The sequence below is a fragment of the Neodiprion pinetum genome, chromosome 1 (assembly GCF_021155775.2).
Source record: "Neodiprion pinetum isolate iyNeoPine1 chromosome 1, iyNeoPine1.2, whole genome shotgun sequence".
In the NCBI taxonomy this organism is placed as follows: domain Eukaryota; kingdom Metazoa; phylum Arthropoda; class Insecta; order Hymenoptera; family Diprionidae; genus Neodiprion; species Neodiprion pinetum.
In genome coordinates, this window is record NC_060232.1 from 24,418,201 (window position 1) to 24,444,790 (window position 26,590).

Genomic DNA, 26,590 nt, shown 5'->3' on the forward strand with positions numbered 1-26,590 from the left:
GGAATTTTACCCGTATGCAACATGTGTAATTACTATTGAAATTGTTATTCTTATATTCAACGCAAGCTAGTTGAAACGCGTTTTTTCAAATTGTTTTTACTTCTCAAAACTAAGTTTTAATCAAATACATTATAACTAAGTAGAATGAAAACATATTTCTTCTTCGCTGGAAAAATGGTCAGTCAGCTACGAAGTTTCTGCAATTTTGCTGTTTAATTTTATGCTATACTCTTAGAAAATATACGTTTTAAAACCGGTTTTTATAGCCAGTCTGATGTTCAACACAATTTCACGGAAAGCTATTTATCAATCAAGTCACGTCAATAGCTGATTCTTTTAAACATACCTATAACCTGACTATAAATGCTGATCCAGCTATATGTATTGGGGAATCTTTTGTTTGTATAGAATTTTATTTATTGTAAAAGTTTTTATAATTGAATGAACATCAAAGAAGACGCGCATTTACACTAAAAATATTATCAATAAAACATATTTATTTTTGCTAGTTATTGTGACATGATTAAATATATAGTATCAAAAATTTGATGATTTAACGAAATTTTCTGTGTCTAATATTCTATAATAACCTATATAATATATAAATATATAATATTCTATATCTAAACAATAAATTGTGTGCTTTCTACGGTATAAAAGTATTACTGAGTTAGTACTAACTATTATTTAACAAGTTTCTTCTTCATAATCAATCTTTACAGCATTACGAAAATACATATTTTTGAACTTCACGCACATTGCGAATAGTGTTATGTCAGTAAATTCAATAACGCATCTGTTGATATTAAATTTGTTAACTATCTATTATTCATTATTATCATACAAAATCTTAAATAAATAATTTTATAAATAATTTCTTGTCTCCATATATTCTTTTTGTTACTTGTGACTCCTTGTAATTTTAGACTGCGCAATTAATGCAACTTCTTGACGGTTGAAACCTCGAAGCATGACCACCCCCTCGGCTATCGGAATGACTATTCATAGTGTCTTTGACCTTGACTATGGTATTGCAACTTTTTAGTATCTCATCGGCATTTTGTCTGGAGGTGTTTAACTTAAGAGAATTGCATAATGTGGGATCTGCCACATGCGAGTAATCGCTTTCTACAGCAATTCCATCTGGCAATATGTAATACCTTGAAGTAGAAAAGCCAACTTTGTTATAAGAATCACGAAATTCGTTTCAAAATTGTTTAGTTCAGAGAATATTAAAATTCAGAGAACAATCTGCACAAAAATACACAGCAAATGGAAAATGAAACAGACAATACAGGTGTGTTAGAGATTTACCTTGGATGTTCTACAGCATTAGAAACGTTCAGTTTGCGCACCATAAGGTTGTACAAAAGTTCTGCAGTGAGCGGCACATCATCAGTGGCAGTGATCCCGCGTAATCCACATATCGATACTGCATCGCAAAATAGAACTGGTGTAAGTTTTTCCAAACTATTCGCCGCGCTGTCCTTGAGAAAACCAGCATCTGATGTTTTGCCTAATCCAAACGTTGCGCTTAGACCACTGGAATAAGGATGAAAATTGTAGAAGAGAATCGTGCTAGTCCGTCTGTTCGTACACTACCTACTTTTCAAATATTTTCAATACATTGTGCTATATAAATTCTTACGTAATTATAATGACGTAGGAATCCACTTCATCCATTACGACGACATTGCTAAATCGTTCCTCCATTCCTATGGAAATCAGATCCTATTACATATAAATGTGTTCAAGTCGTAATGCATCTTAGGTGAAATTAATTATTACGCACCCTCTGATCCAGCGTTTGAATATATATTGTTTACCAACACGTCAGCAACAAGACATTGTGACTCTATAGTCGATGCATTCTCATTAGGTATGTGAAGCGCATCGATCATTTGGAGTGCATGTTTGAGTGAGTTTGCATTTGGCGGATAATACACCAAATGATTATAAAAATTTATCACATCAGCTACTTTTATTTCCGGTTTGTAATTTGCCATTTGCTGTGAAAAATCCACTGATTGAGAGCGAAATTTCTGGGACAAACTTCCGTTGTACAATTCTTTACATATGGAAGAAGAAAAAATAAAAATGAGTCAGAATTAATATATCTTTGATTAGTACATGTGATGCCAACAAATCGTTACATTTCATTTTCGTAGTACTTATTTCTGAAATTATACCATTAAAACCACGTTTAGCTATGATATCCAAAGTATCTGCTAACAGTGTCAACTTCAGATGCTGGCCAGGGTCAAGCCGACCATAAATTTCTATAATCCTCGGATTTTTCTCCACTTCGTCAGCAAATTCGTTACTCACTATAAATCCCTCTCGAGCCAGTTTGGACGACGGTAATACTAATTGGTCCCAAGGAAGTTTACCATGCAGTGAATGAGTGAGCCCCAACCCTTTCAAAACTGCTGGTAATCGAACGTTTGTGCTGCCAAATACACCTGTTTGGAACGTAAGCAGATGCTTTTTTTTAAATTTCACAACGTGGGACTTAAATTAAATAGATGGTGCAGGTTATTCTTTTAGAAATGTAGCTTTTTATCTAAATACATCAAACATCTCGACATCTGCGTGTTTTGTAATTGACATACAGCGCTTTCGAAATAAAATAACATCACATCGTTCAATTTGATTATGGCTTATAAATTGTAGATGTCTCTAATACTGCAGGATTACGTACCGTCTCTCGTGTTTCTTGCAAAATCAATAACCACCGGTTTCACTCGGTCCTTGTGACTATAGATCATTGCGTAACCACCGCTAAGAATAAAGATTTGAAACTATTAGATGTCGATTGAAAAGAGGTTTAATACTATCACAAATCCCAAAGTAATTATTAAAACAAGTAGTAATAATAGTCTTTTTTGAATAAAAAAAAATAAATTGTTATGTCATTTCACACAATTATCAGTTTTATAGGAAAATTTTTTATTACATATTTTTATAGATAGTTATAATATTCTGTTGTAGACGTGTTTCTTTATTTTAATATTTTGAAAATTGACAGAACTTTGACAATATAAAAGTCATGACAATAGGACATAACAACCCAAAAATCTACCACAGTGAAAATCTACCTACAATGAATCTATATTATCTAAGACTTTGGCAATATTCATACGCTTGAAAAAAGAACAAAATCACTAGATATATTGGACTATTTTTGACTAGATGCAATAGTAAAATCACAACAAGGATATTGTTACAAAGTCTCAATTATGTGAAAGCTAAAAATTCATGCATAAAGGTCAGTAATGTTGAACTTATGATACAAATTATATTATGAAATTATTACAAATATGTTGAAGACTCATCTAACTTACCCACCAAGACCTGTTTTATGGGGACTGACCACTGCCATACAAATTGTTGCAGCTACTGCTGCATCTACCGCATTTCCACCTTTCCTTAGTATGGTGGTTCCAATTTCCGAACAATTTTTTGAATCAGTTGCAACAGCTCCATGTCTCTTATCCTATTTAAGTAGAGAAATTAAGTAAGTGTTTTTTAAATTTCTCTCTTCAATAATTCTTGGTAAGGATTTAAAAAAAAAAAAAACTATTTCCAATTTCGAAGTGTAGCTGATAAGCTCTGCATTTTCACAAACAACTGTGTAATCTTTTTACCATTGTGAACATCCTTCATTTTTTCTATTCTATCTACAATGACTGAGATTCTGATTGATTTCTGAATTTTCGGCTACGGTTTTCCGAGTAATTCAAAAAACTTGGATTATCACTTACCCCTGATACATTTTCATTGTAAATTACTTCGAGCCCAAGAGCTACAGTGATTGCAATACTTAGCACGGTAAAAGTGACGATCGTAACTTTGAGCCCCCCATCCTCGTAACATTGTAGTCTGAATCTTTTATTACGCCCATGAGTAAGTGGTGCATCCTCTGTTAATCCCTCTGCAAATAATACATGAACAATTAAGATTATCATTTTTGCGCGAGAATTGGAGAGAACCGAATTTATTATGGCTTGCACGAATCAATATGAAATAAAAATGAGATACAGTTAGTTCGATACACATCTACACATGAAACTACTGAAACTTTGACGATGTGTCTCACTCACGCTGCGTTGCTAATAGTTTTGCCTAGTTGTTATAATTACAACGTTACAACTACCTTGAAAATTTATTCCCTGCAATATTTCAACTAAACGTATAATCTTCACAAATAGTTGCCATTCTATGATGTTCGGTTTGCTTGTTATTTTTTTTTTATCACTTACGCCTATCGTTATAATTCATTATCAAAATAGATAATTAATTGATTGTGAAATTCGTCAAAATCATAAGATAAATGAACCAGCGTTTATAACATATATTATGAGAAATCCAATGTAAGCCCTTCAATGTTTACGCTTCCGATCGACCGTTCGGAGTCAGGTAGCAACCAAATATTTGTTGGTTAAGTTCAGTGAACTTGAATGACACGGAATACGCTTGTGTATAATTGGCCTAAATTTTTGCGCCGTATACAGTAGTACATACATACATACGTACAGTCTTTCACCCATGAACTTTATCCACCCAGAAGTGCAAAAAAAATTGTCAAAAAACGGAACATTGTTGATGATTTTCAATACATGACTAACTTCCTTAATAGTTCTACTATGAAAGTTCAATTCTTAAGTCAACGGAGTAATGAACTGTCGAAATTTGAATCATTCTCGTTCATTTGTTTACCTAATAAACGCAATATAAGGGTGAGTTTGCTCGGGTAAAGGTAAAAAGCAAAAAATTACCATTGTGACCATTAGCATTTGCTGTCAATACCGATTAATTTACATGTAGTATGCAAGTATTGAAAATGTTGCTTTAAATTTAATTAATGGAGTTTACTCATCAAACAGTTATGAAAATGGAAATGAACAGTCTTGTAAACTAACTATATGAATCAGTGAGATGAACTTCTAACAGTTCGGCACCAACGTTTCATTGAATATGAAGATGATGACAAAGATTATACGATCATGTTGCAGTTTGCTAAAAGGCCTTAACTCCATACTTTCTAGGTTTAACATCAATGATTTTCGATTACCGATTTTAAATAACTGTGTGGTACCGCCGATGAAAAGTAACAATTCAGAACCAGAAATTACAACCACAATTCAACGAATAGTACAACCCGATGACTGCTCAATGACCCACTAAATTTATATAATGAAGATGTGGAAATCAAATTTTCCACTCATGTCAAGTCTCCAACTACTGGGAATTGATGAGCTCCCCAGAATTTATAAACCAAAACGTCCAACCAAAAAAAGCAGCTTGTGAAAAATGTAACTTTTGATAAAAACAAACGCAGCGCTCAAAATCTTTAAAAATCTAATCAACGAAAACGTTTCTTTTACGCGTAGAGAAGTTGAATCAGTATAATTCATGTTGCCATAAAATGCAAAAAATATCGACGTCAGAATCAATGGTATTTTCTTTATTTGCTTACATAGCATATGTTTCTACTTCACTGTTTAATACTATTCAAGTTTGACACTTACGAAGTGAATTAAAAAATCAAAAACAGAATTTTATTGAACAAAATACTGAGTTTGTTTTTTTCGGCAGTAATGTTTGGAGAGTAAAAATCTTCAATTATTTTACATCAATGGTTGTTCGTGAATATGCCAGAATAATCAAGTCAAACTACTTGTCAACCCTAATTGTGAATAAAACTGCAGGTTCTTACTTTCACACCATTTCTTTTCATCCTCATATAGGTATGTTCTTTTGGCAAAAAGTGTTACAATGAACAATATAATACCTACAATATGCACATAAATATGGATTTATTCAAACTATTTGAATCTCAGTTTCTTTATTTGTACTTTATGTATCAATTGTTTAAATACATATTTGAATATTTTATAGAGGCATATGCGTTTTATGGCTCATGCTTCGTAGTTCCTAATGCACGATACACTCGAAGTTCCAAACGATCATTTAAAAAACTCTGCCACAAATTTAAAGAACAATTTACCAATTGGGTAATAATTTTGGAAAAAATCGTTATATGTGGTGAAAACGTTTTGTCAAATGATTGTGGTATAAGTCCATACATATATATTCATTAAAATGAACCTTCGGAACTTCAAGTACATGATAAACAAAGAAATTGAGGAGGTAATGACATTGTTTATGTACAAATTTCCCATTTCTAGGCTTTATTCAAATGGCTTTTTAGCTATTCTATTCATGTGAGCATGTCATGCAACTGTAGAATATTTAACAGTTCAACTAGAGCTGAATAATTCTATTGCAGACTAACTGAATACCAACTACAATATCGTGGATCATACAAAACTAATTTGTTGGACCTGAATATAAATGAATAGGGTGTTCAGTCATAACGGAATTTGGTAATAACTGGGGAAAAAAACTGTAAGTGTCGGAGAATTTTACAGCGCTTCTGGTACTCTCCAAAATTTCTTCAAACTAGGAAAATTTTTTTTCAAAATAAAAGAATTCGACTGATAGATCAGGCTTTATGAATCCACGCCAAGTTGGAGTGAGTTTGATTTTTTGTTGTCACTTGGTAACCGTGAAATCTGTAGTTGAAATCTGACAAGGAATTATGATCAATAAATGAAAATTTAAAGAAGAAGTATATTAGGGTGTGCAGTAGTTATTTTTGCCTGAGAATATTTGAGATCTGTATTATATAAGTTAACAAATCTTGACGACGAGTAGCATGCAACACTCAAACTGGCTGCACTGAATAAGAATACTTGATAATTGTAAGGTAACTTAAACCTAACGTACAGTAAAATTGCACAAGTCATTAAATTCATAGGAACTCTAAACCAGTTAATAATACTAGCACGGTGAGTTTCTGGAATTACAATTCCCCTCAAGTACCCGATAGCAGGATAGTATATTCCTATCGCAACTTCGTAGCATAGAAATGAGAACAAACATAGGTAAGTTCCAAGTACTTCGCTAGACTTGTCCGTTTGAATGTAAGAACCGTACGTGCACATAGAAATACTAAAGAAACTAACAAGTATAGAAATGTTCAAGAGACGTTCGCAAGATAAGCGAAAACGTGAATGCAAAACTGTGTAAAAGTAGCTACCAAGCATTATACACATCATAAAAAAGCTAAATATAACGCCCTGACTTGGGTGAATTGGTTCCAAGACTGGAGTCCATAAAAATACGAATACATACATCACTGATTCATACAATGATTGAACTATACCTAAGTACAATAAAATTCTATTATGCTTATTTATGATTAGCGTCAAACTACTCTCGTACTTTTCTTCCTTAAAACTATGACTAAGAACAGGATTTTCATCCCAAAGAATGGCACAGGAATAACCTGCAGCTACGAGGATTGGGACTGCTAATAAAAACGGAGCTAGAGGACCCATATCTAACTTGTCAACAAATATGGAAGATACAAATCCAGCAAGAATCGCAAGAAGTCCGTTGTAAAATGTAGATTTGGTTAATGTTAAATTAATCCAATCCTTTTCCAAATCATATTTGATCAAATGTTGCCCAATGTACCATGATTCAAAGGTAGAAAATAATATGGACGTAGATATACCGCCGAGTATTCGGCCAACAAATAAAACACTGAAGCTATTGTAAATCTTCAAGAGGCAAGCCAAAGAGTACAAAATACTGTAAATGACGCATAGTTTCTTTCTTCCAAATTTATCAGCTAAATAACCAACAACAATGCCAAATGCTGTACTACTTGCAAAACCCACAACGTACAGCAGCAATACATCGGCACTGCTGTATCCGTAATGGGTGTATAATCTATATATGTAGGGGCCTTGAAGCCAGTCGGCAAATGTTGCTAATAAAAATACCAGCAGATATTTTCTGCACAACCTTGAATATATCAATTTGTCCGATAATTCCATGTCCATTTTTGTTCAAGAAAAAAAAATCTTGCTTAGTGTTAGACATCAGTTAGCTTGTGACATGGATAGGCACTTTATGATTACTGGAGATGGCACCCAACATTGACCTGCAAGTAAAGAAATAACAAGGTGAAGGAAAAATGAGATAGTTGTAAGGCAAAAGATTAGAAAACTGTAATTTAAGGATACGTTAAGTATCAGGAGTGGGTCTTTATGTTTATATAGAATATCACCTTAATTCTATATGTCAAAGTGATCGATCAATCTTGATGAAAACAGTTTTGTGCATTTCCAAAATGGAGAAATACAGTGATCAGTGAGATATGAATAGTAATTTTTCACAGTTCAAATAGGACTGAAAGATCTTTCATCTTCTGATACAAATTAATTATTTTTTAGCAGCATGACACGAACAATCATGAACTGCTTTTTCTCGCATCATGTTTTCAAACAAATTGCAGCTGAATGCAATGTTAAGTCCCTATAGACCCTATTATAGAGAAAATTGAAAACTATCATTCTTTATAATAATGACAAATTGTCTAAAGTGTTTCAAGATGAAAACCGGAAGAGAACAATATTCGATGTACAAAAATATCGAGAAAAAGATATTTACAGTTACTAACATTTGATTTTCAATCATTTTAAGCAAGTTTCCACTGATGAAGAAAGTACTCGGCTTAATTTTCCTCACTTATCTGTGGTTAGTAGGGAGATCAGTGGATGTCCTGTACAACTAAGTTCACAATAATTATTTTGTTATTTCAAGTTATACCAATGAAGACCAGACCCAGTCGTTTTGGTAATTTATTTCATGCTGAATTCAAATCCAGTCTCATTGTGCAAAAATGACTATGAAGGCTCTATGAAATTGTTTCATATATTTCATAAAACAACGCGAATTGAAATTTTTTGAGAATATGGCTCGATAACAAAAGTGGTTACTTAGATTTGTAATCAGTGCCGAAAATATCACACAGAATGGTCCGTTACACATGTATCGTCCAATGGATAAATGGATAAACTTGGATCAATTTGGAGTAAATTAACTGCCAGACATATTATGTGGAGGGTTAAGTATTTTCTTCCAGCTATTGACCATTCGATTTAACTAAAATTAAATTTGTGAATAACTGAAAACTTAGTTGCTATTTATTGTTGACATTATAAATCGTAAATATGCGTACAAATTGTCTTTGGACAGTGCCCGACTTGATGCACCGTTTACTGTTTCATAATAATCCAGCTAAAAATCGAAGGATTGCCGCCTTGTTTGCCTCTTTGGTACAATACCAAGATTCAGTTATAACATTATAGCAACTAATCCTCATAACCAAAGACGCAATAATATTTTTTGTATCGAGGTTTCAAAAAATTCGTCGCGCGATCAGCAATCAGCCGCGAGGGCACCCACAACCCAATATGGCTGCCACGTGAGCAGCACGCGGATCATGCATGATAGATGTGTTTTATACATAGGTATGTAATCGGTTACAAGAAATGAATATTTGGAACTAATTTTGGAGGTGCTTGGTCGGTAAGCGCTTGTCGGTAACCTATCAATATTCTGCCGCATTTAACATCACGGAGGCAATAGATGTTTTCATTTGTTCGGTTTGGACTGCTGATTTCTAGAGAGTTGTGTTGTGTCATTCACGACTTTCTTGATGCTAAATACGGCAGTGTATTTGTCAATTACTGACATGAGCTTACCGACCGTGCAACTTGATAATTAGCTTGCTAGTTAAAACCTGTTCCGTGTCAGATGGCGCTACAAGCAGCTGACACGAAAAATATCCGACAGTTTGACGCACGAGTCTCGACACTCTCGACTGATTTCGACAGTCGACTGGCAGTGGTCAGTAGAGACCCGTATTGTGTGTCGTGCAATAGCGCGATTTGTTATTACTTTCACGTCGTACTTATCGGATGATTGCGTTTCGGAATAATTAGAAGAGCTATTTGTGAGCAACCTAATTTGGACAGATGGGAAAATTTCGCATGTGAAAAATCAAGGTGAGTTGAACGAGTTTTCTTCCGCCAGAAATCGTCAGCAATTACATAGATCGTTAGGAGTATGTACGTAAGTATTGTTTCTCCCGACGGTATATTCCCGATTTTTTTCCTTCCTTTATTCTTTTATATCTAATTACATCTTTTTGTGCAAGTTCTCGCGTGCTTATGCTGCGTGTTAACAACGCTATTTTATTTATCTTCCACAATCATTACATAGTATCGATTTTACACGATTCGCGGTTACGTTATTAACTTCCAACTCCGGTACACGCGAATATTTGAAACCCCTTTATTCGATCAGCGTATCTATACATCTAACTGATATTTATTTGAAACTCGTTTTGTGTACGAAAGAGTTATTACGTAAGTGCTGACCTTTAGCCAAACTTGAAGTTTCCCAAACTTTTCTCCACAACATTCCCAAATTTGCATTGAATAAACTCTTCGAACGTCATTGGATTCATTACGTACCGTTTCAATACTTTATTTCTTGGTTATCATACAATTTATTTCAAAAGTTTCGTTACAGCACTTATATTATGAAAATTACCACCACTCATAACATTATACTATCATTGTAAATTTTCCAATGATAATGTTGACCTATTTGATCCCTACAGTAAATTGAACTTCACGATTAAAGATTATTTTATCTAATGATCCCTGTTTTTGATAGTCAGCTTTGACACATCACTTACTGTAAGACTTTAATTTTAATCATTTATGCATAAGAAGACTGGTCTGTAGAAACTCTTGATGTATTCACTTTGGTGCTAATAATTTAAGATAAGGATTAGTAAGATTCGTTACACAACTCTATAGTCAACAACGCTATTACAGTTTCAAATTTCTTAAAAATCTACTGAAATCATTTCATAAATGAACAATAAAAGTCGTTCATTTCTTTCAGCAAGAAATTTAAGTTAAATAAAATATCAATTTAATATAATTAAGAATCTTAACCAGACTAAATTTGCAGCATTTCTAAAAAATTTTTACCTCAACAAAAGCCTGAGACTTGGACAGAATTATTTTGTGTTAATATTTCTATTGGAAATTGGGTTTCAGGTGTTGTATTTAATGACAGAAGTTCAAGTAGAGTATTTATATTTTATTTATTATTCAGATGACTATCCTTATTCTACCTTTACAACAAGATTATTTATGCTCATATTCCAACAATTTCTAATCTTATCTGGCTTAACCTGGCTCAGGCGGTGTATCATCTGATTAATGCTACACTCGAAGTCCAATTTCAATTTGACTGTTAATATCTTGCAAGTACTTTGCTGCTATAAATTCTTGTATTAGAAATTTTAATGTGAAATTGAAATAATAAATTTATATTTCAAATGCCATATTAATTGGTCGATCGATTTGTCCCGATTGAATGATCTGCGTTTACAATCAAACTTTTTACTACTGGAATGGCAAATTTTTCTTTTGACTTCGTTGTTTCCTGGTCATGCATACGTCTACCTGAAATAATTTTTTTGTTTTATGTTATAACAATATGATTAGCGTGTTATACAATAGCACCAATGTTAGCGATCAATGTTAGCTGAGCAATAAAGTTAATTACCATTGTTGGAATAGAATTTTTATCAGGAAGTCATACATGTCAGCTACTATTTCGCATACAATTGCAGGCGTGCCTATGCCACGTAAATAAGTTACCAACACTAATAATCACCTTACTCGGCAGTATACATCTGTGCGTATATTACACATAAAATTTATGCCATTCCGGCGTGTAACGCACATGATTTCGATGCACATACTTTTTTAGGAACTTACAGAATGAACTGTTTCAGATTCTGTGATAAACACATAAATATAATTGAAAACGTTTGTTTCAGAGCTACCATAGTTCGTACCACAGCAACCAAATATCGCAGCAATAGAATATTATCATCATAAAAATGTCCACATTTGAGGATATGATTGTGGAGGACAGAGGCGACTTAGCTTCAGGAGGCGAGTCAATAGTCCGTCATCGTATTCCATGGAGCGATCGAGTTTCCTTAAACAGCGATATACCGGGCTTGCACGAAGTGAACGACCTATTAGATGACGATGATGCTAGTTGCCTTGGTGAGGAAGAAGACGGTGTTGGCTGTCCTCTACCTTCTACACCAGAAGATGACCATCTATTAGATTGCGAGGTATACCTTCCTCAATATTTGAAAAGTCAATTAAAGTTCGATTTCACTTCTTTATTTCAATATTTTATACCACTGCCTGTTGTAGCTCTGGTTGATATTTCAGCAAGGCGCTAACTGGAAAGGACTACGTGGTTGGTCTTTACTCTCATTTATCGTCATATTGTTTTTTTATTTCAATTTTCAAGGCAACTTCAGCACTCTAGTATAAATTGTAATAATTTAGATAAAACAAGATAGCCCGTAGGTATCCATCGGTATGCTAAAGTATTTTATGTAATCAGCAATTGAACATCATTTACTATGGTACTCTTCCTATTATTTCAGATGACAGAGGTACTAAAAGCTGGGGTACTGAGCGATGAAATAGACCTGGGAGCTTTAGCTCATAATGCAGCTGAACAGGCCGAGGAATTTGTCCGTAAAGTAAGTATTTACGAAAACTTATTTCTTGATTTTATTAAAGACTTTGCATACCCTCAGTCACTTCTTTTCATCGGTAAAAGTGTTCTCTCGAATGAAATTTATTATAACATGCTACATAGCCATTTGCGAAAATATATTACCATTAGTAAACTGAAAGGCATTTTTACTTGTATACTTCAATGGTAAGCATGTTTTTGATAAGCAGTTACTAGTATTGTGAACTGTATTCATTTATTGTTTTTGTTTTTAATAAAGAGCTGTGTTTCTTTGTAAAATGTGTGCAGTTGCACACCGTTTTTTATTGATTACAAATAACATAATTTCTGTAAAGTTAGTTTAACTCTATATTACTTTGCCTTTGTACCTTTTTTCTGTAGTTTTACTGACAATGAGTAATATAATAGTGCAGGTGGATTATTCTTATATTGTTCTACCCAGGGATTCTCATGTGAGATTACTTGTTTTGGACACAGTGATTTTTATATTATCTCTGTATAAAGTACAACAAAATTTTACGCTTAAGTTTGACATATTTTTTTGACCCTAGAGCACTTTATATTTTTCAATTCTTTTCTAAGAAATCTTACTCAAGTGTATTTTTAACTGTCAAATTGACAGTTTTTATGAAAGTGTCGGGAAACATTCCAGTCTTTGGTATACTTGTACACTGATTAAAAGTCATAAAATAAAGCCTTAATTAGATTCCATCGTTTTAGTGAAACAAAATATTTACATTTAGCCAGTTTTGAGCTATTCCCATTTTTCGAGGTGATAACAATTTAGGGACATGTAGGAAAAGAAATGTTTGTTTCAACCAAATATGAATTCATTTAGGTAACTGGCCTGAATATTTTGTTGACTTTCTAAGTCGTTTTCATCTTATGCATTATTATGATTAAAAGTAGTTTCCAAAAATAATTATATTTCAACCAGTATTAATTTTAAAAAATCTTCGAAATCAATAATCAAAAAAAAATTTTTATTTCATAAAAAAAAAAATAATAATAATAATCGAACTTTTTCCAAAATTTGCGCTCTTCAAAATCTTGTGAAGTATTGTATAGTTCAGAATGTATACTTGCAGTTATCAAAAATTTTGCACAAATCAAAAATTCCTCTAAAGTTTCCTGTGGGTTTGAGAAATTATCCAGAGACAAAATATGCAAGTACAGTAGAACCTCGATTATCCGAACTCCCACTATCCGAACCCTCCGTTATCCGAACGTTCTATTATCCGAACCATGGCGCAACTTTTTTTTTTTACAATAAAAATGCCTTTTTTTCGTTTGTTTTTCGTCCGAAATGCTGCTCGTCAAATGTTTTCAACGATCGCTCGACAGAAGTACTCTCAAACGAATAAAAAAACGAGCTTCGTTATGCTCGAAGACAAGTTAATTTCGCAAGGAGTCATTAAGAATTGATACAAAGATACGTATCGTTGATAAAATTTTTAATTCACACGGAATAAAACTTGGCTGAATAATTTACAAAAATTCACTGTTAGAGATAAATAGAATGGCATCGTCGTGTTCCATGTAAGACTTCTGATTCTTGTTTTTTTTTTCTTCTGTCCAATAATAATTTATCCAAGCAACTTTGTCGTTAAAAAGTGAATACTACGAATATTACCCGAGAGCGTTACAAACGTATGAAAAAATATATATTTTAGATTGGTCGAAGAAAAAATAAAATGAACATGATTCCGAGATAATTTGTTGTACGTCTGTAATATCAATTTCTTTTTGAACGAATAAAAAGTTTTCACGGAAACTTTTTTTTTAGTGACCTTTGCGATAAATTTCAGTACTGAGTCTCGTCTTTACTTATTTCTTTTACCAAATAGAATAGGTTTGACGAAAGCAACGTAGGATAATTTTCAGTACATATTTTTCCCATATGGAATATGTTAAACCGCTATCTACGACAACGCATTTCTATTATCCGAACTTTCGATAATCCGAACTAGGCCCGGTCCCGACGGGTTCGGATAATCGAGGCTCTACTGTAATACGAGTTGAACTAAAACCTTGAAATATATTTTCATCAGGTTTGGGAAGCATCGTGGAAACAATGCCATTTCCGAAACTTGCCTAGATGGCTGCAGGATAATGATTTTCTACACGCTGGACACAGACCACCTTTGCCATCCTTCTATGCTTGTTTCAAGAGCATCTTCCGTATTCATACTGAAACTGGCAATATATGGACCCATTTGCTAGGTAAGATGTGTTTTATTTTTTTTTTAGTCTTGTGGCAGTAATTACTTCAACCTGTGTACGTTTGATACAATTATTTAGTGCACCATTCAGCAGAGGATCTAGTACTCATAAAGCTGGGATTTTATACACCAAAATATGAGAAATAAGAGAAATAATCAGAAATGAAGATAAACGCTTAGAGAATCCGCGTTTATGAATCAATTTTCAAATTTGTACAAGAAATTCGTACTTATTTTTCATGATTTGCTACAATTTCTGTGGATACGTCAGTCATGCTATTGACTCTAATATAAAAAGAGAGCAATGTATCGTGCTCTTTTTATCTTGTAATTAATTTTTTTTTTGAAATGGCTTACTTCAATCAAAATATTTATTACTTGAAGAACAAAATACTTGGTATCAACATCTCGTGTCTCAAGGATGATTAATAGAAATACGTGTACCAATTAAAGGGGTAAAACCATATTTATATAGCTCCAATGGTTTATCCGCATGGTTATACAATCTATGGAAATTATTTACCTAAAGGTTGTCCATATATTACATGATAGTATTTTCACACCTTCTTGTCACTTTCTCCCTCTAAGAGATTGAACCGTATCATAGAAAATCCTTTCACTTTGCTGGAATTACATAATATTTACGAAATTGGGTTATATCACAAAATTTTTGAGAGTTATTGAGAAAACTTTTTATTTAAATTATATCGAAACAGTAAAGAAACGTTTCGGGTGTTTATTTATTAAAGAATCATATTTTAGGAATATTCAAAGATCTTTTATTGAGAAAATAAGTATTGGTGTTGATAACATCATAAACATTATGAAAATAACAATCAATTTAGCATCGGTGCGCAGTTCGAAAACTGATGGGTGTTCTCTATCACTATTATTTTTACACAGCGCTATAACTGATCTCTATCCCTCTGTCAATATAATAGAGTAGTGACAGCGACAATGTATTCCTCACCAAACTCATATCATGCAATATATAGACAACCCGGTAAAGCACGCATCTTCAGTAGCCAAATTTCTGAAATCTGCTTGTGAAAAAAGGTTGACAAATACCTACATCATTGAACAAAAATATGAAACAAAAAGTGTGCATTGAAGGTACATATTACCTGATATAATGGATATATGATAGTTGTTCCCGTACATTTTCATCTTACTGATTAATTGTATTTTTACATTACAGGATGTGTAGCATTCATAGGAATAGCAATTTTCTTTTTAACCCAACCACCCGTCGAAATACAATTAGAAGAAAAATTGGTGTTTGCTGCATTTTTTGCTGGAGCTATAGTGTGTCTGGGAATGTCTTTTGCCTTTCACACGGTCCACTGCCACAGTGAATGTGTAGGAAAGTTGTTTTCAAAACTGGATTACTGCGGCATTGCTATGCTGATAATGGGCAGTTTTGTTCCATGGTTATATTACGGATTCTACTGTGATTATCAACCAAAATTGATATACCTATCAGTTGTTGTTGTCCTCGGCATTACTAGTATCGTTGTTTCCCTTTGGGAAAAATTCAGCGAGCCAAGTTATAGACCACTTCGAGCAGGAGTTTTCATGGGCTTTGGCCTCAGTGGGGTAAGTTCTAACTACTAGCTGTTCATTTGCCTACTTGTCCGCTTACGTTATCATTGCATATTCGGTTTTTACCAGTTTATTTTATCGTTAGATCCCTGCCTATTACATCAAAGTTACTATCAGTGAGGTCTACTTTTCTCGCACAAACAACAATCTGTTTGAAGGGTTCTCGGTTTTGATTCAACAAAATGTGAACTAGAATAATTTATATGACACTGTCAATATAGTAAATTGTGGTATTTGCTCATTTTATACAGGATTTTAAATCGTGTGAATAATCAAATGATTTCCAACAATCTGACATACAATCTTACCAGTGAAATTAAAATACCAGTGTAAAAGTTTCAAGTCTTTTTTCAGAGCCTTAAATAGTTTTAAGATATTAAACCTAAATTTCTCTGAATAACAAAATTATTGATATCAACAAATATTATAATCACCCGATACAATATAATAACCTGCTATACTATTTCTCAGCAATTCAACAAGGTTTCGCTAATAACCTGAAAATTTTATCGTAATTATTACAATGCAGAGATTTTTAGTTTAGACAGTTTGAAAAGTGCAGAATATTCCGGCTCAAATTGAAGTCTCATAAAATCCTGTGTGTTAGATTTGAATTCTGATAAAAGTTACGCAATTGGCATCAAGCCAAAAATGTGAAAATCCACAAGAACTTGTGCCTTATCTTTATTTGTAAATTGTAAACATGTATCCAAATATTTTTCTATATTTACCTTTGTCCTACAATAGGTGATACCAGCTGTTCATTACGCTATTGCTGAGGGCTGGTTTAAAGCGATAAGTCAAGCATCTCTGGGATGGTTGATTCTTATGGGGTGCCTTTATATCTTGGGAGCCATGTTTTACGCATGGCGTGTCCCAGAAAGATTTTTCCCAGGAAAATTTGATATTTGGGTGAGTTTCAGTCTTAAGTCAGAATCAAATGAACACAATTAGTGGACTAGAAATGTTAATCCAAATAACAAATTTTTTAAATTTAGTTTCAGAGTCACCAAATCTTCCATGTGCTTGTTATAGCCGCAGCGTTTGTTCATTACCATGGGATAACAGAAATGGCAATGTATCGAATGACAGTTGGTGAATGCGCTGATCCATCCCAAGCAATAGTGTTTTAATTGATTTATCTTTAGAGCTTTATCGTTTGCTTTTAATGCACGCTCGAATATTCATCTGCAGTGTTTTGAAACTATCCTAATGAATATTTTTCTCTTCCTCTTATCGTTTTCCAATTTTCTTTTCTTGTGAACGAGCGTGTGGTGCAAAGTTTCTAATTTAACAAGTCAAACATTGTTTTACGCTAGATCTGGTACCTCAAGTGTTTGGTAAGAGTGCAATTGACATTTTCCAATGACAAGGGAAGTCCGTTATATCTGAATCAATATTATTGTACAAAATTGCACAAACTGAACAGTATACGACGTTTTTTGCTTATTAATTTTTTAAATTTCAAAGAAATTTTACTCCCAAATTTATTTTTTGACGGATGCCATTTCGTTATTTTGATGTAATTTTTGATGAATAATGTTTCTCGGAAGGATTTTTTACGCAAGCCGTTTTCTCATAAGGTGAAATAAATTATCCAAAAGTACTACCGAATATTCTTTATAATACGTAGTTATCTACATCTTTACAGTTTTTTTTAGATATAAACGTTGTACCCGTTTGTGAAGATGTGAGAAATTTTTATTGCTCTTTAATAAATGATGTTTCCAGATCTTTAAAACACATTGCGTTGGCTGTCACATACTACGGAATAATATTACCGATGATTTATTCCCAAAGGTTAATCTTAAATACCAGAGCACGGGATTTAAGCCATTAGTTACTTAAGTAATCGATTCCATGTAATTAACCGAAATGTTACAAAAGATATCGAGCAAAAATTGGAATTGTTATTCTAGGAACTATTCTATCCGCCTTTGGTAACATAGCAATTTAGTTGATTCTTAGTACAATTTAGGTTTTCATTAAGTCACTACTGCTACCAATGTTATGTTTCTAGTAATATGTGTTATCATTGTCATTATTAAGTAGAAACTGCTTAATTTGAATTTTTATGATTATTTAATTTTAATTATTGCGATGTAGATCATAATGCTGAGATATTAAATTATTATCGAAGTTGAAATATTGATGAACTATTTTTAAATGCTTTAAGTGGGAACTGTGGGTGATGAATAATAATATACGACCAATATGATAATTGTTAATTATTGAATTATATTCTACGAAATTTTTGGACTGACAATATGTATAAAAGATTTCATCCCTTTCGTTGATAACATTATGAGTACAATCGTGTCTTGAATATTAGGATGCGACCGGTCGATAAAGCATAACTAACAATTTGCTAATAATGGTGTAAATCAAACTCAGAACAATATATATTACTAACGTCCCAGAATCGAATACATATACTATGTTTACGTCACTAATTACATTTTTCACCTCAGTTCTACAACAATAGTACCACATATTCATAAACGATGAAATGTAAGAATACTGAAACAAATTTTTTATGTTTTCCAGAAAGTTTCATGTATCTTCCACTTGAATAATTCTTATTACAAATATCGCTAGCTCTGCAAACAAATTCTGGGCTCTATTTTCTTGTATACTTAGAATTTTTAATATTTATAACTGAATAAATGATGTTGCAAATTTTTTACACAAACGAAACACCCTATAGATAAATAAATAAATATTATCTACCGTAAATTATGAACATGCGAGATATTTGTTTCCACTATTCGGTCTATGCGTTAATTGTTCATTAATTAGTGTACTGTTTTACTTCGAGAACATGAGTGTACGAGTGTATCGTTCGAAACTTGATGGTAATTTAGTTTTTTTGTAGTAGAAAAGTGTATAAAATTCTATTAAATCGATCATTTTTAAAATTTTTTTGCGATTGTATAACCCAAATTCATTGGGGTAATAATATACACATATATATATATATAGGTATGTATCTATATATATATATATATATACGTATTGTAAAATGAGTCGAATATATAACTCGAAATGTATTTTTTAAACAAATTCATGTAGAACGATGATAATCGTGTTAGAGTAATGAATGTAAAAGAGTATATTAAAAATTGCATATATTTTCCAACAAAGTGAACACCAACCAATAAAAAATTAATTACAATACTGTAACAAGATTACGAAATTGTTTTCTAAAACATGTAATGCATAACTATAAATCTAATCACATAATACAGATTTGGTTAATATATGCAAGCGAGAAATGAATACTAAATTGTTGTATTTTCATTCAATGGTATAATAAAAATTTTATACTAAGAACAGATTTCTCACTGATACCTTTTAAATATGAAATTGAAAAACAATGTTTTGAGTTTTAGATGCGGATTAATGTTTATGACGAATATTCGTATGCAAATTAATTCGTTAATTCATGTAGTTTGGAACTAGCCAAAGAACGCATAATTTCAGTTTCCATTGTTTTTATAGTAAAAGTACTACTTACAATCACAAAATACATGTATATGGTATGATACAAGTAGCAAAATTTCTAGTTATATTAAGACAACTGAATCCCAATCTCGAACAATTCCTCGTAGCTCATATCCCATAATTGAGCACTGAATAATGAATTCAAAATTCGTAACCAAAATGCGTTAATTCGCTTACGTTATATAACATGTTTGTCAACGATTTTGAAAACAACAGAAACAGTTTTTTAGCGTGATCCTGAAAGCATGATAAAATTTGTTTTACAATTTTCAATAAAAGGTAGCAAACTATTATTGTACGTTGAGAAAATTCCAACAACCCATGTAAAAATGTTATTTATTAATTTTCTGTTTTCAATGTCTTTGAAATCTAAGTACAAATAACAAATGTAACTCATATTGATATTGTATACACATGTATTCATAATAACCAAAATGATGATAACCAAATTGATTCAAATGGCACATAACTAGTTCAAGGTTTCACATAAGATATACTGCACGTATTTTATTATAAGGATGGACAAGACAGTGATTGATTCTCAAAAAAATCAAACTTGGAATTATAAAAATACGGTTATGCCTGAGTGACAATCTAGTTTTACATCTATATCATGGTATCACAATTCATTTTCTCAGTGACAAATTAATGACCTGGATTTTTAACTTATATACAAGTGATTCGTGGTAAAGCTGGAATGCACAACACTGTTGGAATTGACTAATGGAAAATGTTGAACCCTTCCACTTGACCACGCGATTGTCAGGCAAGCGCCTCCAAAGTCAGAATTAGAGTCAAAGTCCTGTTGGAAGTTCATACAATTCGGTACCTCTCCAGGAAAGCCTTTAATCAAGCACCCTTCAGCTGCGTCAGCTGCTATTGAACCTGCCTGCAGTTTCATTGCAAACACGACAACGATTGGACTATCCTGTGCAAAATAATGACATTTTAATATGTTATCTCACTCCGCAACCAAACATTTTTCTATGGCAATTACATAATCGGTTTGGAGGGGGGTACTAACCCGAAATATAATGGCAAGATATTTTCCTGTAGGATCCCACTCCATAGCTATCACTCGACCTCCAAGACATTGTTGTTCATGCTGATTGGAATATAAAATTGTTTTTTTCAGATCAATTATAGCCGTGGCAGCTTTAACGTCGTTATTTACACCTGAATTTTTCAAGTCAAAAATATTTTCTTGTAATGGCAGTGAAAATACTATCTCTGGAACTTCGGTTGAAATAAATAAAAGCGTGAGATCTGGCCCGAAGCAAGCTGCAGCAACCCGACCGTTTGGGACCATCCACTTTTCGGATTTCCAAGATGAGCCGTCTCCAGTGTTCCATATTCTGTAGAAGAATTGCGTGTCATAGGTATAATTATTATTCAAGGAGAAATTCCAAAGCATCAAAATATTTGCACAGAAAATTATCCATAGTTATTGTTACGAGAAGATTTTTCTCGAGTCGTTTACTAAATTTGATATAATAAACCAAATGATGAAGATATATTCATCTGGCATGACAAAACATGTTTCCATCGAATCTTTACCTGAAGACAGAATGAGTGGATGCTGCCAGTAGCCTAGAACCACAGTGAGACCATCGAGCAAAGCAGAGTCCGCCCCCTCTGACACATTTTAAAGGGACTGCCAATTCTCTAGATGTATCCCAGATATACATATTGTTATTTGCTGGAGAGCAAGATACCAGTAAGTCACCCTGAAATGGATCATAAGGAGAGTTTGAGGAATTTGGGATGCAAAGATTATCCACAAAATTACTGAATGAACAAAGTAAAGGTTTTCCTCTGGCTTCCTACCTGTGGATTCCAAGCAACGCTTGTGACTGGGGCATGTCCTCTTTGTCGGAGAGTCAGTGCTTGACTCAGCGAACTGCTAGCTGCTCCCAATTCTACTTTCCAGATTAAAATCCCCATCTGACAAGCAGCGGCCAACTCTCTGCCAGAATTGGGCCTCCAAGCCAAACAAGATACGGATTTTTGAAAGCTGTGTCTCAGAACTGCTGCGCCCTGCACGTTCTTGCAGAACACACGAATCCTATCGTCTCGTGTTGCTAAAGCAAGACGTGTACAATGTGGATGCCAGGCTAAACAACGAACCTTTACAAAACAAATTTTAATTAATCACAATAATTGTCATGAGTGTGTAGAAAAGTTTAAATAAAATGAAGTAATAAAGAAGACATCGAAAAAAACGTGAATTTTAGCAAAATTTGGAGGCAATCAAAATTGTCCTTTTCTTTTAACGGTGCTCAATGGCTCTAGATATCGAACTGAGTTTGTTCAAGTTACTTTAGTACAGAAATCTTGTGAACTAGACAATGATTACAATGGCAGTAGCCCAGTCACGTGTGATAGCTATATCAGCTGCGGAACCATAAGTTAGCATCGGTAATCCCTCATTCCAGAATGCTAGCTTGTCCACCAAATCAAACAGGCGAGATAATCTGTAAAAGGAAAGAAAAAATTCAAAATCATGAACATGGACCGTAGAGTTTTCAGTAAAAATTGACTAATGACACTAAAAATCCGAATATTCTCATTTTGACATTTGACCATTGTAATCTGTGAGCAACAATCTCTAGCATTAAGATACTCAGAATAAAATTATGAAAGCCAGAAAACTTAACCAGGAAATAAAGAAACTAATAATTGAATTTATGCACCTTGTAGTTACCCAGTGTAAGATTTTTGTAACCTGTGCCGGATCCTCTTCGGCAGTTGCGTGAACTGCCTCGATGAAACCCTTGTCACGCCACACGCTTGCAATTTTTTTCAAAGCACTTTCCTGAACCGGTAAAAACATATCTTTGGCCGAAATACCATTACCAGCTTCTCGTATTGCAAGCATATCAGAGCTGACAGTTGCATTGGGATGATCGAGTAGGTAAGCAGCATACGACTGCATGCATATATTCAAATGTTCGCGATCCACGTACCGCAGGCTACCGTCAACCAAACCAACAGTTGCCTCATCATTGAACAAAGGAGGTTTGAAATCCTCAAGTGAAGGCGTTTGGAATAACTTCATGGCTCTTACTTAGACGTGAGCGTGAAATGCAGTGAATTTTGGCTAAATGTAACATACATACCATAGGTTAGGTTAGATTAGGCTATCAGAGAGAAATAAAATTTCAAAGTGCGAGAAGTAAATCATTCTCAACAAGAATTTAGGTATCGTTTTCAGAAGTGGTTTCACATAGCTCGCAAAGAATTATTAATCCGATAAAAATGTATTATTGTTAAAATAATTTAGAACACCGCTTGTCATAACCTACAATTTACCAAAAGATGTTTAGTTACCTTGGCTTGAGATAGTATGTAAATAAAACGTTTACTGTATTGTAACACAACTACAGACAAATATTTAGGATGACATATTTTTACCAATAATATCAGATGAGTTGTGTAAAAAAAATCACTTTACTTATGCGAATCACCATTGCTGAATACTTTGAAATTAATCTTCGCGCCAAATTGGAACACTTGTTCGTTGACTTGTTTCACGAAACGCAGGTGCATTATTACTTGAACCCTGATTCCGCCAGATGTCTCGTGTCGTACCCGTTGGTGATGGAATCAGTGATGATGACTTTTCAGTTATAAACTTTCACTTTATCTCGCGGATGTTCTTCTTGAATGCTTCCAGAGAATACTTTACCGAATATTACCTCACTTTGATGAAGTTTTTCTTAGCGCGCTAAAATTATGAACAATCGAGTCATACATGTATCAAACGGACTTAACAGAAATTAAATGAATTTATTTACTGATTTCCAATTATCCCTTCGTGAAAACTTGCATTTTGAATACATTGCATTTGTTCCGATGTATTCAACGTTAACTGCAATGTATTCACTCTCTATCGTGATTCGTTAACCCGAACAAATTCTCCCAATAAATTGATACAAATTGCAATATTTTCGCTAATAATTTTCTATAAATTATTACAACTTCAGCATCCCTAATTTTTGTTCAATAAAAACGTATCAACGTGACTCGAACGGAGTACTTTTAAAAGTCGATGACTTCCATTTGTGGAGCAAAAAATTAAACTAGAATAGAGCCAGGTTCTAGTACTTTTTTGTACCTTCGAATTCGCTTTCGCTTGCTGGGGAACAGGCATTTGGTCCGGAATGAATGGATCTATGATTCAGTAACAAGCAGCGAAGCTAGAGTATCTTCGATTTCACACGTTTAAGTCAACACAGGTTACCAAGAGGTTATATTTTATTTCGGAAAAGGTTTGAAATGTCTATAGTCTTGCAGAACTCAGTGCCATTGCAAATGACCTCTGTAAGAATTCTGTTTACAAATGACCGATGTTCCGACTAAGGTACGTAGAACATGAGAGATTGCTGCGAGAAACATTAGGGAAAAAAAATCGTAATGAATCATATACATGATGTTTATTTCGTATGTAATACTATACGTGTGTATACATGATATTTTTTGAATTTCTAGTACGGTTATACATAGTACGGCATTGAAGTATTCGTCTAATATACCTATACATATGCATATGTCACAGTTTATTTCTGATATTATTTTCTCAATGAGACGATAATCGCTATTGCAAAAACGTGTCCTCTTTCAACCGAGTCCAAAGTTTCTCTGCTTGATAAAGTATAGTCTTACAACATGCCGCGGACTCGGAATTTTTTCACATAGTTAAAACTACGATCGTATAGTAAGACCTCGTAAATTACTTAAAAAAATAGAAAGCAGAATAAACGGAGGTCTGGCGTGTTCACTCGTCGAAACCACTATTTTCTTTTTCTAATCGTTACGGGGTGGGGGGTCATCGTGGTGTAAGTCTTGAATTTCGAGTAGATTCTGCATTAGCTTCAGTCGCCATCTTGAATTTATGAGGGAATTTGTTATCATCAAATAACTCGCCCATTTTCAACTTTTTACTAAAAATGGTCATAACTAAACCTATCGGAAACTTAATTCTCTACAACTATTGTCGCAAAAATTTTTCGTCCATGATCGATATTTTCCAACTTAAACAACAAATTCAAGATGGTAGCCGAAGCCAGAAACTCTGGATGTAGTCAACCAATTAACTCCCCCCTCCCCAGCGATTAGAAAATGAAAATGGTAGTATCAAAAAGTTGCGATTTCACGTGTTCGTTTTTGCACAGTGACCGAGTCATATCTGCACGTACGCTCCTGGCACGACGGGGATGGTCTTTGACTTGGAGTGGGGAATCCCTGGACGGCGGTAACGGGACGGGGTGAGGGGGGGGGATACGGGAGTTGGTGGGGGAAGATACGGCACGCAGTGGTAGAGGGGAGAGCCGCAGTGTTGAACCGCGATCCGTAGAGCGCGGGTAGTTTTTGATTGCGTCATTGGCTCTGGCCATCGTCGAACTTGAATTTTCAAATTTAGGAATTAGAGGAAAGGACAAGTTTGGTACTGAGGACAGGGGGGAAGTCATGGGACGGACAGTGCCGGGGGATCATGAAGAATACTGAACTGTTCTCATGGTAAGAGATTGCCGGGTGAGACGAGAAGGATTGGAAAACACTAGCGAGAGGAGAAGAGTCGAGTTGCTGCCCAACCCTCGGGGAAATGGGGAAAAAAGGTGCTAAGAGGAAAACTCGGTGGAGGAGCCTGAGCATTGGCGGTATGTTACTTACACTCGTCTTTTATCGCCCGGCACAATTTTCCTCATCAATCGCCGCTTCTTAACTGATGATCAATGCTTATTACGTATTTAGTAGCTTACCCAACGCTCCCTCTACACTCGCGCAATGCAGAGTGTAACCTCCGTAACCTCTAACCGTACGTAAGTACAACGCGTAACCAATATCAGCATTGATCAATTGCCGTTTCGACAATCGGCAATTATTCTAGGACTCAGTTCATGGGTTATTTACTGCGGATTAGTAAATCTCAGAGGTTATCAGAAAAATTTAGAGCACCAGTCATTGGTCTACCGGTGGAAATATCCGAAATCCATATTTGTCGGTTTATGAAAATTCAACCTCGCTCCTTTTCTACCATTATTTTACGATTTTTATGCTGGTTTCACGTTACCGAAAATGATCAGAAGACTTCTTTGGAAAAAATTATATCCTTGGAATACTTTGCAAGGAAAATTCACAGCTAAATGAGAATCTGCGTCGGAAAATTATTCAATTTTCAGCTAAAATATGGTATTTTATTGAAAAAATTCCAAGACCTCGTACTGCGAAAAGAAAATTATTACAATTTTCTGTGTACAACTCTCATTTACTTCTGAATTTCGTTGTCAATGTGTTTGCAAAATTCGGCCTTTCTTACAGACGTTTGTAAGAACGTTTTTCGCAGCATTTTTTTCGTGAAACCACGTCAATACGGATACATGTAAAATTTCCGGAAGTCGAGCAACCGTCTAAAATCACGTCAATTTTCTAACCCTCGAAGAAAGTCTCGCGTATAAAAACCCACTGCATATTTCCCTGGTAATAATCAGTAACCATGCAATAAACGATCAATATTCAACATCGGGTGAAAACCGTGCAGTAATAAGCGAATTGAAAACGAAATGTTTCCTCGGAGTTGGTTTCCAACCTCTGTGGCACGAGAAAAAGAAGAATTCCAGCTGATACAGCCGGCCGCGATCGATCGCGTGTGTAAGCTGAATAGTAGCGAGCGAATAGTTTCAGTAATGTTCATTAACGAGTTCCCAGTGGCTGACTATTATTTAGGAATCAAAACTGGAACGAGTTTCTTT

The 26,590-nt window shown here is 34.1% G+C and overlaps 5 protein-coding genes across 10 annotated transcripts in view; 2 read left to right on the forward strand and 3 right to left on the reverse strand.

Moving 5' to 3' along the window:
- Positions 1 to 90: 90 nt before the first annotated feature.
- LOC124224800 (glutathione hydrolase 7) lies at positions 91 to 5,039 on the reverse strand. Its single transcript, XM_046637004.2, has 10 exons — positions 4,952 to 5,039; positions 4,779 to 4,799; positions 3,765 to 3,934; positions 3,345 to 3,496; positions 2,702 to 2,781; positions 2,190 to 2,462; positions 1,793 to 2,068; positions 1,649 to 1,715; positions 1,315 to 1,542; positions 91 to 1,160 (listed from the first exon to the last, which is right to left on the reverse strand). The coding sequence occupies exons 1-10, from the start codon at positions 5,037 to 5,039 to the stop codon at positions 923 to 925; spliced, it is 1,593 nt and encodes a 530-aa protein (XP_046492960.1). The 3' UTR covers positions 91 to 922.
- Positions 5,040 to 5,831: 792 nt separating this feature from the next.
- On the reverse strand, positions 5,832 to 9,343 carry LOC124210985 (molybdate-anion transporter-like). 2 transcript variants are annotated; one of them, XM_046609550.1, is made up of 2 exons: positions 9,098 to 9,343; positions 5,832 to 8,017 (listed from the first exon to the last, which is right to left on the reverse strand). In XM_046609550.1, exon 2 carries the CDS (start codon positions 7,914 to 7,916, stop codon positions 6,624 to 6,626), a length of 1,293 nt encoding a protein of 430 aa, XP_046465506.1. In that variant the 5' UTR covers positions 7,917 to 8,017; positions 9,098 to 9,343; the 3' UTR covers positions 5,832 to 6,623. The 2 variants fall into 2 exon arrangements, with proteins under 2 accessions (XP_046465506.1, XP_046465515.1); XM_046609559.2 differs by lacking the exon at positions 9,098 to 9,343 and adding an exon at positions 8,537 to 9,083.
- A 391-nt stretch (positions 9,344 to 9,734) lies between these two features.
- On the forward strand, positions 9,735 to 19,031 carry AdipoR (adiponectin receptor). Of its 3 annotated transcripts, none has more exons than XM_046609583.2 (7): positions 9,735 to 9,993; positions 11,786 to 12,091; positions 12,416 to 12,514; positions 14,562 to 14,733; positions 15,931 to 16,328; positions 17,082 to 17,246; positions 17,333 to 19,031. In XM_046609583.2, exons 2-7 carry the CDS (start codon positions 11,849 to 11,851, stop codon positions 17,465 to 17,467), a joined length of 1,212 nt encoding a protein of 403 aa, XP_046465539.1. In that variant the 5' UTR covers positions 9,735 to 9,993; positions 11,786 to 11,848; the 3' UTR covers positions 17,468 to 19,031. The 3 variants fall into 3 exon arrangements, with proteins under 3 accessions (XP_046465539.1, XP_046465528.1, XP_046465548.1); XM_046609572.2 differs by having other exon boundaries at positions 9,735 to 9,926; XM_046609592.1 differs by lacking the exon at positions 9,735 to 9,993 and adding an exon at positions 12,177 to 12,222 and having other exon boundaries at positions 11,950 to 12,091.
- On the reverse strand, positions 18,601 to 24,039 carry LOC124210973 (aladin). 3 transcript variants are annotated; one of them, XM_069134427.1, is made up of 8 exons: positions 23,956 to 24,039; positions 23,394 to 23,565; positions 22,532 to 22,938; positions 22,195 to 22,312; positions 21,666 to 21,965; positions 21,396 to 21,565; positions 20,863 to 21,193; positions 18,601 to 20,766 (listed from the first exon to the last, which is right to left on the reverse strand). In XM_069134427.1, the coding sequence occupies exons 3-8, from the start codon at positions 22,894 to 22,896 to the stop codon at positions 20,500 to 20,502; spliced, it is 1,551 nt and encodes a 516-aa protein (XP_068990528.1). In that variant the 5' UTR covers positions 22,897 to 22,938; positions 23,394 to 23,565; positions 23,956 to 24,039; the 3' UTR covers positions 18,601 to 20,499. The 3 variants fall into 3 exon arrangements, with proteins under 3 accessions (XP_068990528.1, XP_046465449.1, XP_046465460.1); XM_046609493.2 differs by lacking the exons at positions 23,394 to 23,565; positions 23,956 to 24,039 and adding an exon at positions 23,169 to 23,373; XM_046609504.2 differs by lacking the exons at positions 23,394 to 23,565; positions 23,956 to 24,039 and adding an exon at positions 23,253 to 23,363.
- A 1,129-nt stretch (positions 24,040 to 25,168) lies between these two features.
- Positions 25,169 to 26,590, forward strand: part of LOC124210964 (titin homolog) — a 42,903-nt gene continuing 41,481 nt past the window's right edge. Inside the window, exon 1 of the mRNA XM_046609482.2 lies at positions 25,169 to 25,498. Within this exon, the coding sequence (XP_046465438.1) occupies positions 25,444 to 25,498 (55 nt within the window). The 5' untranslated portion in view covers positions 25,169 to 25,443. The remainder of the gene's footprint in view (positions 25,499 to 26,590) is intronic.

Excerpts from the sequence above, each read along its gene's own strand:
- LOC124210985 (XM_046609550.1), bottom strand. The coding sequence starts at position 7,916 with ATGGACATGGAATTATCGGACAAATTGATATATTCAAGGTTGTGCAGA.
- AdipoR (XM_046609583.2), top strand. The coding sequence starts at position 11,849 with ATGTCCACATTTGAGGATATGATTGTGGAGGACAGAGGCGACTTAGCT. Across the intron at positions 12,515-14,561 it reads CCGAGGAATTTGTCCGTAAA|GTTTGGGAAGCATCGTGGAA; the intron begins GTAAGTATTTAC and ends TATTTTCATCAG. Across the intron at positions 16,329-17,081 it reads TGGGCTTTGGCCTCAGTGGG|GTGATACCAGCTGTTCATTA; the intron begins GTAAGTTCTAAC and ends GTCCTACAATAG.
- LOC124224800 (XM_046637004.2), bottom strand. The coding sequence starts at position 5,039 with ATGGAGTTAAGGCCTTTTAGCAAACTGCAACATGATCGTATAATCTTT. Across the intron at positions 2,782-3,344 it reads CATAAAACAGGTCTTGGTGG|CGGTGGTTACGCAATGATCT; the intron begins GTAAGTTAGATG and ends CTTTATTCTTAG. Across the intron at positions 1,716-1,792 it reads TTCAAACGCTGGATCAGAGG|GAATGGAGGAACGATTTAGC; the intron begins GTGCGTAATAAT and ends TGATTTCCATAG.
- LOC124210973 (XM_069134427.1), bottom strand. The coding sequence starts at position 22,896 with ATGAAGTTATTCCAAACGCCTTCACTTGAGGATTTCAAACCTCCTTTG. Across the intron at positions 22,313-22,531 it reads TTACACTGGGTAACTACAAG|ATTATCTCGCCTGTTTGATT; the intron begins GTGCATAAATTC and ends TTCCTTTTACAG. Across the intron at positions 21,194-21,395 it reads TCCACTCATTCTGTCTTCAG|AATATGGAACACTGGAGACG; the intron begins GTAAAGATTCGA and ends ATTCTTCTACAG.